This window comes from Sinohyriopsis cumingii, chromosome 2, assembly GCF_028554795.1.
Source record: "Sinohyriopsis cumingii isolate HCF-2022 chromosome 2, ASM2855479v2, whole genome shotgun sequence".
NCBI lineage: Eukaryota > Metazoa > Mollusca > Bivalvia > Unionida > Unionidae > Sinohyriopsis > Sinohyriopsis cumingii.
In genome coordinates, this window is record NC_142962.1 from 93752641 (window position 1) to 93765676 (window position 13036).

The 13036-nt window shown below is 34.7% G+C and overlaps 1 protein-coding gene and 1 long non-coding RNA gene across 2 annotated transcripts in view; one reads left to right on the top strand and one right to left on the bottom strand.

The window, feature by feature from the left end:
• Positions 1–2519: 2519 nt before the first annotated feature.
• LOC149805391 (uncharacterized) lies at positions 2520–6789 on the bottom strand. The gene is made up of 2 exons (XR_016419163.1): positions 6613–6789; positions 2520–2980 (listed from the first exon to the last, which is right to left on the bottom strand). It is a non-coding gene; the product is annotated as an uncharacterized LOC149805391 (long non-coding RNA).
• Positions 6790–6978: 189 nt separating this feature from the next.
• Positions 6979–13036, top strand: part of LOC149805392 (BTB/POZ domain-containing protein 7-like) — a 49148-nt gene continuing 43090 nt past the window's right edge. Inside the window, exons 1-2 of the mRNA XM_089949920.1 lie at positions 6979–7091; positions 11661–12852. Coding sequence (XP_089806046.1) covers positions 11712–12852 — 1141 coding nt within the window. The 5' untranslated portion in view covers positions 6979–7091; positions 11661–11711. The remainder of the gene's footprint in view (positions 7092–11660; positions 12853–13036) is intronic.

Genomic DNA, 13036 nt, shown 5'->3' on the forward strand with positions numbered 1-13036 from the left:
AATACAGTAACAGCTATTACATGTACTGCAATTCTGAATTTACCAGCCCAGTGGGAGGCTGATGGTCCAAATATATGCCATCAAGTGAACTTATCATTTGTTGTCAGTTCTGCAGTGTGGTCTACTGCATATGGGATGAGGCTTGTCAACTTGTTGGGCTAACACATTTGGACCTAATGCATACATACCTTTGCTCTGGTGTGACACTGATCAGTGGTTGAACCAACACATGCCATAGTGAGACTATCAGAATGTGGCTTTATGATATAATCCAGAGTATAATGATTAAGAAAGGCCCTATGTGCAGCAATAGCCACAACCTCCTGACCTCTCTTACATTTGTTAAAGCTCTTTTATTAAAGCAATCCACTTCAACATGGTGGTTGCTTAAATATTTGCAGTACTTTTGCGAGGAAGAAAAAGATGGTTCCAGCACTTTCTTTTCCATCTGATTTGGCCCAAGAAACACCTGAAGCCTAAACCAGATAAGGGGACCTATCTTTATCATACAATTGAGAACAAGGATTTCAAAAGGAACAAGGACTAATGAAGGTAGCTGATTCTTAGCAAGAAACCCAGGTTGGTAATAAGGCATGAATTTCACACCACTAGCGACAGATGGAAAACTGTCTTAAGGGTATGGTTGTCAAATAAAATTTTACTCAAAGGTCCATAAAGAAGTTTTGATAAGGACAACAACAAAAAAACATAAAAGGTATCATCTTGGAATTAAGGAGCAACAAACTAGCCTCTAAAGCTCAAAGTACATGATAATAATGAAAGATGAAAAGTCCATGACTTTTTGTGTGGTTCATGCACCCTTGATGTGTCTGATGATCCTGTGGGCTTTGGACACAGAATGGAGTGAATGAAGATTTGTACCTCAATACACCAAAAGTCTACTAAGAAGATGAAAAATGCAGCCAAAGGATTATATTCTGAATGAATGAAGTTATGTGGAAATGCACAAGTTAATTCCCATATCAGTTCATGAATATGGATAGATGAAACAATATATTGACCCAGGCTTATTGATACTGACTGCCTATTGTAACAAAGAACCTGAAAGCAAAGGTGGGTACCTGTGAAGATTCAACAATGAACATCCTACAGATATTGCAAGACAAGTGAATGAAGTGAGATATGATCATCAGTTGTCAAGTAATCTAATGAAAAAATTGTTCTCAATCAAAATTCTTTTCATACTGTACAGACAAGAGCAAATGTTTTCATGCACTTGGACAACATGGAAAAATCATATCAGCAGAATTTATCATTTGTTCATGGATTTAAGTAAAAGAATCACTGTTGTTAAAAGTTGTATTGTTTTCATTCAATATTCAAATACTTTAACTGTAGCAGTGGTACCCGATTCCCAGGTTGCGACTCAAATCAAGCATCGTCTAAGAGGTCTAACCAGGCCTATGAAAAAGAGCTATTCTGGATGCAGGAAAGAGGGAGACTTTGCAGGAGATGGTACAACTTATCATTTGGGTTTTTTTTAAATAAAAAAAAACTTTTTTAATATATTTTTTATAAGTATTGATTAAGGGATATTGCAGTTTATTGTTTCTATGTGTGGGTTTAAAGTTGGGCTAAGTGCTTGCTAATCTATGTTTGATTTATTTACCAAGTTTTATAGATGAAGCTATTACTATGTCATTTTATTTTCTGGCTAAGTCTGAAATTTATGCGTTGTTATTTTGTTTTCAGGCTAAATCCATTTTGAGAAGACATATCTTTGCTGAATACTCTGGTCACTTAAGACTTATTTATTCCCTAATTTTTAGTTTATTAGCATGTCTACCAGTTTTGATAATTTGTACCTATTTTGTTTTATTTATGTGATGTTATTTTCAGACTAAATTTATTTTTATAAGACATATCTTTGCCAAATACTCAGGTCACAAAGACTTGTCAAAGACATCTGATCTTATTGTTCCTTATGTTTAGTTTGTTAGCCTGTCTACTAGTTGTAATTAATTGAATGGTATTTATTAAATTGATAATAGGAGTCTTTGTTTATATCCCCCCATTTTTCCCAATGTCGGTAAGGAAATTTATAATATTTTTGTAAGTAGTGCCCTTATTTAAGTTTTATTCTTTGAGGAATTCAGTATAGGTCAGTGGGGACCCTATTTTGTGTTGTTTAGTCCTAAACCTATTTCTTTGGGTTCTATACTTAATGGCAGGTGTTGAAAGCATGTACTAAATCTGTTTGGAGTGGGCAGTGTAGGCATTTGCCATTTGAGTTTGTGTTGGTTGTCAAATATTTCTCAGAGCTGGTGGCTAATTTAGTTTTACCTATTAGCATCCTATTGATAAGTTTTTGATCCTGACTTATAACGCGATGTGGTGGTTTGGTATGTCTTGTGACCTTGTTTAGTATGGGTAATCCCTGGGGCTGGCCAACTCCCTCCTTTTGAAGAAGTATGAAGGATCTCTCTTGAACTGGTGTCTATATTTCACAAAGCAGCCAAGGCAACACATATGTACTTCATATAACACAAAAGATACAATTTATTATAAGAACTTCATTTATTATATTTCAATTTCCACCTCAGTTTTGTGGTATTATCATTTGTTTTCTTTCCTTCCCTTACTTTAACATTAGATATACAGTGTCACTTTAATACATCAGTTTTTTCACAAAAGATGTTTACTCTAGGTTGTCTTTTATTTGCATTTATGATTCAATTATGACTGAAATAGTAATGTTTATCCTTTTATTAATTTATGGTGATCTGATCAAAACTAAGTACTGGAAAACAAGTCTTCTAGTGCAGGATCACCATCATCTTCTACATTAAATATGATCACACTCAAAACATAAGAAGAAATTCCTAGAGCTGGTCTATTAAAAAGGTGACTGCTACTTCTCGGTAACACGTATTCCCCTGTAGTCCTGTATATGGGCTAAGATCCAGAGACCTGGGGCACAGGACACTGCACACATCACAAACCCAAGGGCAGTCTTTTCCTGTAATCAGAGGGAAATATAAAGTTAAATTTTCACATATGGTCCAAGTTTCCCTAAACATTTCAAGATTCCTTACTCAAACTGAGATTTTTGAATGCACATTTTATTACTTAGTTGGTAACGAAAGGAATTTTTGACAGAAGAATGACTGGACATCAGGGATTAAAATAAAATTGTGACACCAGGCCAACCAGTCCTAATACTAACCTCCTAATGCTGGGCACAAAGTAAGGCAGCTGCTAGTATAATTCTTATAAGTCTTTCGTATGACTCGGCCAGATTTTGAACCTGCGACCTCCCACATCCAAGGCTGACGCTTCAACCACTTAGGCCACAGGAGAGGTCATCTGGTTTGAGTATGAAAGAACAAAAATGTGCACTGACACTTTTCTACTTATTTCTACATTTCCTATCATTACTCTTCTATTTGTCCTATCGCTACCTTCCTGTATTCTTGACCTGTATCTGGTCATTCCGTACCCAAGTCGTTTCATACCAAAATGAGTCATTTTGTACCCAAAGCAATGGTTGTTTTGTACCCAAGGTGCTGGTCGTTTCATACCCAATGCTATAGTCATTTCGTACCTAAGTACAAATATAACCACCAATATAATTTCAATTATGCCACTAACTTGTTAGTTTCTTGTGATAGGTGAAAGTGTCTAAAACATTGCACAAGTATGCTAATGCAGCCAGCAGTCTACCAAAAAAAACCCACTTGGCGATCCGTATTGTATGCCACATTCAACAACTTTAAAAGCAGGCGACAAAAACTGAAATTAACACCAGTATTGGTTGTTGGAGAAAAGAAACTTAATTAAGCACCGTTTTATCTTCATCCAGCACCATTATTAAAAGATTGCAGAATTTTTAGTTGCTTTAAGAGGATTTGTAATTTTGTCAGTCATGTTAGTCATTACTAAATAATACCAAGAAATATGACTACGTTTGTTAATTTGAACGATAGAAAAAAGAATGGAGATATTCATTTATTTAAACCTGGCCAACATTTTATTTTTACTTTTACTTGCAATGTGAATTTTTTAAAATTCTTTTCAGTACACAAATGCTATTATACAGTGAAAACAAGATAATTACTGTAATTATTTGTATTTGGTCAATTTTTTGCCCTGATATGCTTTGCTCATGCAATTTTTAAGGTAGTTAAAAGATTAGGCCTAGAGAGGGAGTGGTAAATATGACACTACTGTATACCTGACCTTGTAAATGGGTACAAAATGATCACACCTTGGGTACGAAATGACCAGCACCCTGGGTAAAAAACGACCAATTTCCACTGGGTACAAAACAACCTGGGTACAGAATGACCATGAGCCTTCTTGACCACACGTCACCTTGTCAGATAAATCAACTCCACAAATCTGTGTTGATACTGATGGACTATGTTGTGGGTCTGATGTCACTTGTTCATTAAAATATGCAATTCTGCTGCATGCAAATCATTTTGGAACAAACCCGCGTACACTTGAGACACATACTGGTAATTGGTAACAGCCATATCAAAGCGTGAAATTTTAAATGGCCACAGGACAGATGGTTGTGCTATTTCAGGTGGATTTACAAGTCACCAAACATGATTTGATCAGGAAATATAACCTACATGTTACCAAAAGAACCCTTCAGCCAATAGTAGCTGCACAGCCACAAGAAATACTAGTAAGTGTATAAAATATACATGGATGTGTGCCGCCAAATTTGGATGCAAATAATTGCAGCTTTTAATAAATAGGTGATATCAGCCCCTCACCCGAAAATCAATATCATCACGGGTGAAGGGTAGTCCTACATGTAAGACCTGACGCTGATATTTATGTTTGGGGCGTCAGGGTCTTACAGCCTAACTAATGGCGCTGTGTAGTGTGTTTTGATGTCGACTAACATCATTACGAAAGTAAAATTTTCAGGAATATTTCACACAAATGACAACTAAAAAACAGCACTTTTCTACAAAGTAGAGTTATAATGTTTTAGTCAGACTTAACTTACTCTGATGCCTTTTCTCTAATAAATTCAAATTCTCACAAAGGAAATGGACCCATTTTCAAGTTGCTTTGGCCTACATTTCAGTTGGCTGGAAAGCGATGAAAGCCGAAATCAGAATAAGTTGAAATACTATTTTTTAATGAAATGGGTGGCGCTATACAGTTTCGCATTTTGCATAGGGTTAGGAATTTAAAGAAAAAGAATGTCCCCGGCTTTCCTCACTGGTTATACTGGCTATTTAAAAAAGACCTTGTATATCTTAGGTATAATGCAAAGAACCTTTAATTCCCTTTATTTTGGTGTATGATTGATGGGTGTACTATGGGTTATAGAGTATACAGCTTGGCCTTACTTCAAATGTGCACCTTTCAAAAAAGTGCTAGCTCTACTTGGTCATTTTCACTTCCTGAACTTCAGAGGTCATTTGTATAAAAAAGAGCCGATAACTTTTTTTACATTTGATATATTTGGTAATTCATTCATTGCACTTTCAGAAGCTGGTATTGTCTAGTCTGGCAAAATTCATTTTCCCTATTTTAATAGCTGCTATGTATAGTGTACTTTAGACTAATTCAGACTGATTTTTTAACACAAGGGAGCAGTCATTTTAGTTAGCAGTGTGCTTAAATCATGTAAAATTTCCAAAAGTACAATATCCAAAAGAAATATCATCCACATTACATTAATGTAGCATAGAGGTATGCAAACATTCTCTCCACTGTGCATGTTTTAAATGCGAACTACTTCACCTTACATATGTCACTCTCTCAAAAGTACTTATTATCTGGTGAGCGCCACCATGAATAAAAAATATATTATGCCTATTGGAACTGTAAGCAACAGTTCGTTTCGTTCAAGAAACAGATCCCCAACAATGACCTACAAGAACTTACTTTGGCATACATCGACTACTGTTGCATTGCAACAAATTCAAATGTACGTCAACGAAACGTGAAAATGCATCCATTTGCTAGTGTCATATTTTCATTCCACCAGGATAAAGACAGCACAGTAAGTATATTAATTACACACAAATTAGTGGAAAAATGTCGATATAGGCTGCCAAGTGTGTGAGATGTTCCTGAAACTTTGATTACTCATTCTGATGTCGTTGACATCGGAACACACTATACAAGGCTGTTAATTGGATAGTAAGACAAAGCACCTAAATAAAATCAACATGTGCCATGTCTTACATGTAGGACTAGGGTGAAGGGCTGATTTATCGGCCTACACTTCACCCACTGCTTTATAGTTAAGTGTGACAGACAGAACTTTTTCTGAAATTAACCATGACATAATCAATAATGTATTAAAATCACAAAATGGGAGAAGCACCTGAATTTCTCGTTTACCTTGATATACCATAAAAAGAGTGGACACTGTTTACGAGAACTTGTTTATGCTACCAAAGTTTTATCAAGATTAAAAATCGACGAAAATTTGTGACAGCACGAACTAACCTCATCTATAATGTGTGTATCTTTATCGGATAGATAAAATTATTCAGTGTCGTCACAATGTTGCCGTTATTATGCATAAAACAACATGCTTCAGTACCGTTACAAAATGGCTATCGAAATATGAGAGAACCAGGTTACATCACATTTGTATTAAGTGAAACTCACAGCAAATGACACTCTATATCTTGGAGGACCTGACACAATAGTTGCCTTTTGAAGACTAACTGCTCTTATGGCGGGATTCATTAGGCAAACACCCCTTCTAACAACTCCAAACATTTTGTAGTACTAGCGGTCTCAAGCAAGCAAGGTGAAATCTAGTGGCCGAAGGAGAAATACGGATATAATATAATTCTCGAATTTGATGGGTCTATATTTCTATATAATAAAAAAATTGGGTCGTTTCTCAACTTCATAAATTAATAATGCATATATATAATTATTTTTAATTATGAACATTAATTTATAGTCCTGAATTAATATTTAATAATAAAAAGAATATGCCATCTATATTTTTGACAACATTCACTGCGGATTTTCAATACCGGAATAGCTGATAATGAGATGATTGTCGATTCGTTTGAAATATCAAAATAACTGTATAAACACAAAGTTATTAGCAGAAATCTTCATTTTACAAATGTGTAAGTCTGAATTACACTAAATTTCTCATGATAATTATCGAACTCCTGTCAGTTTTTTGTTTACGTATACCTGTTGAAAATTGGGTGCACTCCACCCGTACCTGTATAAACCAATAAGTTGTTCTCTTCCACTTTTTTTGGTGTATATTTTCTAAATTATAGGCCTTTGTAGTGAACAGTTGTACAACGAAAAATTAAATGGTTGATGGTCGACATGCAGTTCGCATAGGTCGCTGGGATGACAGGTGGCAAATTTTGGACCGTCAATTCTGAAGGGGGATCGCTATTTAACTAGGAGTTTGTGGGACAGATGCATACACTGGATCGATAGAAGAGAAATTCAGCTAGCCGTCTGTATGTAAAGGTCACTACACATAATCAGATTCATTACTGGTAAAGGGCTGGTTTTTGCCATGTACCAGTTGTCACCATCTTGATAAAATCTTAAGAATGGGTGCTAATATTTACTTACAATGTAAGTGTCAGTTTCATATGTTTACACATACAAACTTTACAGTGGTAACATTTATTTGAGTGCTTTTTATTGGCCTAGCTAGGGTTACATAAGATGGATGCTCATAATTAAGAAAAAATACAAGATATTAAATTTCTTATTTTTTGTCAGAAAAATTGCCTACCTACAACATACATCTATGTTATCATATACACATGTGAAAATTTACTTACTGTTCTACCTCAAGCAGTACTTTGTTCTTTCTCAATAAATGATATTTCATAAAAGTGCTTGTTTACTGGTTATTAATATGTCATAGTTTCCTTTTAATATCCATACTTTTTCCAAAAGCTCCTTTAATCAAATTATAGAAAGCAGTATACAAATAAAAATGAAAAGCCCACCTTTTCACAAAATGCATAAGACATTCATGTAAGTTAGTTCTAATTTATTGCATTCATCATTTACCTAAAATTTAAAACAAGAAAATAATAAGTAAACATTTCATTCAATTTATGAAACTGAATAAATGTCGAAAGACATGTGGCAATAAAAATGTTTGAAAACGTAGATAACTGTAAAGAATAATAATTATGACCAATAGTGTTTGCAAACATTTACATGTGTAGCATATATGCATGATGAAGTACAAGGGATATAATGACATGTATGTTATAATTCTGTTTCAAGTTTATGCAGTAAGAATAATGTGGAATAATATATTGACACAAGATACACTAGAAAATGTTCTTCTGTACCTTTATCTGTAGACTTAGAAATTGACATTTCATTACTTGAGGGTATGATAATTTTCAATTGCACTGAATTCATATACACTGTATTCAATGCAGCTTTCTATCTATGGCTGTTCTTGCCATAAAAAAATTGACTTTCATGAAAAAGATTCCTTTGTCACTTATTTGGTGAATTGATCCTCAAGAACCAGCAGAGGAGTGACATTTTTACATTGAAGTCAGCTGCTATAGTGTTAACAATTGTCAGTCAGGAATGTCTCATGGTTTGACGTTATCTTTAGCAAAGAAACATTAGCTTCTGAATAAGAATGTTGGGTTTGTTTTAGTTCTTCCTGGGAAAGAAAACAATTTTGGGCTTGTAATATGGTTGGAGAAATGCAGTGAGGTTAATTTGTGATATTTTCATGTAAAATTGGTTTCTGGCAGTATATAAAACAAATCATATAACATTTTTTGTGCCTATATTGCAAGTCAGTTGCAACAGCACATAACTATGACACATTTACGAGAGTTCTATTACACTACAGGCTCTCTAAAAAATGCATCTTTCTTTGTAATAAAATGTTTTTTTATATACAAAAATAAGAGAGAGACCTTATGCACCATAACATTCAATCAATGCTATACATAGCTTTTATCACTAACTCAGAAACATCCATTGATCATAAGAGGGTATGCATTGTAATGTTATTTGTTATTGAAGAATAAGTGCAGAAGGCGTTCTATAGTATTTATTAAATACAAGACATCAGTACAGCTTGGATGGGGAGTAAAGTCTGCCCTGAGGGTATATTTCCCATGGAACTTAAACCCTAATGAATGTATAACATAAACCAGCTGTTGGTGTGTATCAGTTCTAGTCCAATGTGGGATATCTGATTACTTTTACTGTCAAGTGATATTTCAAAGCTAATTAGATTAAGGCTTACACTACATGCATGTTTGAAATGTGTTGCTATCTTCATTTTGGAATTCATCTACTGAAAAAATGTAAAAATAAAATTTGGCACAATCAAAATAAGTAAAATGCAGGTTAGTAATTGATTTTATATTTAAAAAGAAATTATATAAAATTAATAGGGTTATTAACATGCTATTAGTATGCTTCTCTTTTTTCTTAATGTTCTAGTTTTGTTCTATAGTTGAATCTTCTCATAATTAACATGTGCAAAAACTTCATACATTTTAATAGATTGAAAGTTGAATGAGCCAGCATTACTGCAGTAATCAATTAATACCATAGGTTCACAATAAAAAGGAAATGTGATTCCAATTTTTGAACCCAAAGTTTCCACTTTCAGTTTGGAGTAGACAGAAAAATTCTACCAGAAATACCTGTTTAAAACCATTAAAAATATTAAGCTTTGTATTAATAGCATCAGTGCAATTGATTTTATAGCCTTGGCAAACGTGTCTTAGCCATTTTGAACTATCTACAAGTCTTATTGATAGATATGTGGTCAGTTTATTTTTAATACAGTGTATATTAAACAAGGTTTAAAAAGTTTGAATAAGAAGAAAATCCATTTATATAAAGCTAAAACTAAACTGATTTTAAAAAAATAGACCCTATTTATTGTACAGTAAATATAATTGTATCAACCAGAGGTACCTATTTCAATATTAGGTTTGCATAATAGTAATCATTCAGTTCTTAAACTCTTTGTATGTGGAGAGAATCACACTATCTGAATTGGACTAACCATTGGTAACACCAAACTCAGATTGTCACATCCAGTCTGAGATGGTGCTAACATGAGGCAGGGCTAATTTTATGCAATTATCTCTACAGGTCATGGATAAGAAGAATTTATAGGATGGTCTATTGTCTTTTTTCTGTCCATCATTACAAATTTGTTATCGCTGCTATGGCAAAACTGCTTTGAGGATTGTACAGAAACTTTATATGCACATTTGAAATTTTAGTAATAGGTCTTTGAATTAGGAAAAAGGATGTTTATTTAGCAGATTAATTTTACAAAAATAGAGGAAAGCTTAAAAGCGTAGCAGCACAAGTGCATAGCGTAGCAGAAGGTTTTAAAGGGGTGTGGGCTTAAATGATAGTACAATGGGATCACTGTGGTAAATGCCCTGGGGAGAACACTGATGCTAACTATCTCATGGGGAAAGTATGTCTCAGTTGCCTACTTTTTTTTAAAGCTTTTGACTTTGCTTCTTGAAAGATTTTTTTTACATCATTCTACCCTTCCCACAAGGGAACGTAGTTCACTTTAACCTATTTTTCATACACGAATAAATGTGTTGTTTACAGATTGGCCTAACTGTTTAAGTTTTCATTCCCAGGCATATCTTCAGTTATAATCATGATATGATATTTACCTTCATCAGTATGTTTTTTGTGTAATTGGAAACCTACTTAAGGGAGAAAAGGCAACAGTAACCCATGTTCTTGCTCAAGTCAATCACCAAATTGTTTATAGTTTAATACCAGCATCAAAGTTTTGTTTTCAAAAGTATTTAAAACAACTCAGTTTTTGTACAGGCAGAGGTCAGCATTGTTATCTACAGCTTCCATGTCCACTAAAATAACTGTATCCACTATTCAGGACATATTTTATTGAGTGACCAAGAAATTGTACCTAAAAATGCATTAGTCTGACTTGACGATACTTGACAATAACTGGTTCAAAGTATATAATACAGTGTACTGGGAAAGTGAATATTGCAGAAATAAATAATTCCGCCTAAAGCACCTGTGATCATTATCAATCTACCTGTTGCAAAACATTTTGCTGGAATTTGATTTTTCATGCTGAAGGAACCATTTCTGTCTGGCATATATTTTGGACCTCGTGAGTCTACAGTTTCTGACTGTATGCTACTTTGGAAAGAAATGTGTGCACTGTGCTCCTAAAGATTTCAACCTCTATTTACATTTTCTATGAATCACATCGACCGTGTGCTCTCCATTGGTGCCCAAGCAAATGAAAATCAGCAAGACATTCCTGTCAGATGAAGAAATTGATCATCTTCTTCTTTGGCAATGAGTACACTCTATTCAGGCAGTTTGGATTACTGTGAATTAAGTTTGTTTTAAGCAACTAATGAGGTTCTGTCTGTAATTTCTTGGATTCTTAGTGTAATCTGAGCACCTTGGAAGAAACTTTTTAGTGCCAAAGATAAAATAACCCAATAACTCCATTGGCAAAAGGTGCACCAAAAATGAAAGCTTTATCCAGTAGTTCATAATTGTAAGCTTCGTTAATTATTAAGAGCAAGTTTCATTGTCATTGAATTTTTATATTTAATACAAATTTGTTGAATTTGGAAGATTGAATATTATTATGGTTCACTGAATATTTTCTGAACAGTGCTCAGATATTTTTCATTTTCTTGCAGGTGTTGAAGTGAGGTAGATGTGATGCTTTGAAACAACACAGAATACAGAAAATGGGAGCTAATGCTTCTTTTCCTGAGGGTAGTGTCCAGCCAGGGAGCCTATCAAACAAGCCTCAGGCCTTTTCAAAACTTTCCCAGGCTTACACTGTGTCAGATACAGACTTAAGCGCAAAGAAAAAAAAAGCCTCTAAGTTCGCAACCCTAAGGAAAAAGCTTATTCGTGGGCGGAGACATAGTAGATCTCTTGACTATGGAAAGTCATTGCGAGATCTCATATCTTCTTGGTCAGTGCGAGATTTAAGTGCTTTAGCTCAAGAGTATGAAGCTTTATTAGCTTTAAAGGAGATCACAATCTCAGCTAGTCTTGCAAGACCACTGGCCAATTCTTTCAGGATAGATTTGTCACATCTGTTTGACTATAAATTCTGTACTGATGTTGATTTAATTTACAAAGGTGCCTGCTTTCCAGCACATCATGCTTTGTTGTCAGCTCGGAGTCCTTTTTTTAGAGATTTGTTAACAAGATATCGTGGATATGGTTCTCAAATTGCAGTTAAGCTGAAGACTCCAGGTGTTGATGTTGCCTTATTTGCAGCATTGTTACGATATCTTTATACAGATACAATCAACACTGATGAACTTCATTTAGAAAATCAAGAAATTCTAATCAAACTGGCTGAGGAATTGGGAATGCCCAATCCTATAGACCATGATCTCCATACCCTAATGGAATCTGGGGACTTATGTGATGCTGTGTTAGTGTTTTCCAGTGATTCAGATCTAAGTGATAGTGTTATTTCGGAACGAGGCTCTTCAGAGGCTATTCATAGATCATCCAAGCGTGAACTTCCTTGTCACAAAGCAATATTGGCAGCACGTTCACCATTCTTTAGGAATCTCCTGCTCAGGCGAGCTAGGTCAGGGGAGGAAATGACCGAAAGAACGTTGCAAACTCAATCACGAATAGTGCTAGATGAATCAGTCATTCCCTGGCGATATGCTAGAGTTTTGCGTCATGCAATATACCAGGACAATGTAGACTTGTCTCTCATAATGAGAGGAAGTGCAAGCATGTGTAGTCTTAGTGAAGTCCAGGCAATTGTTGCTGGTAAAGGGCAAATGACTGTCACTGATGAAGCCATGGAAATTTATCAGATTGGGCAGTTTTTGGATTTTTCCATTCTTTCACAAGGTATATGAATATTGTGCATTTTATTTCTTCTCACTTCACCTAAATTATGAAGTCTAATGAGCCTATGGTATTGTCCAGCTTTTATTTTGTGTCCTATTTGTGTCTACATATAGTAGAGCTGATGCACTTTTTTGATTTTCCACCCAGTGCATTGGTGCAATTAATTCCCTCCACACTCACTTCA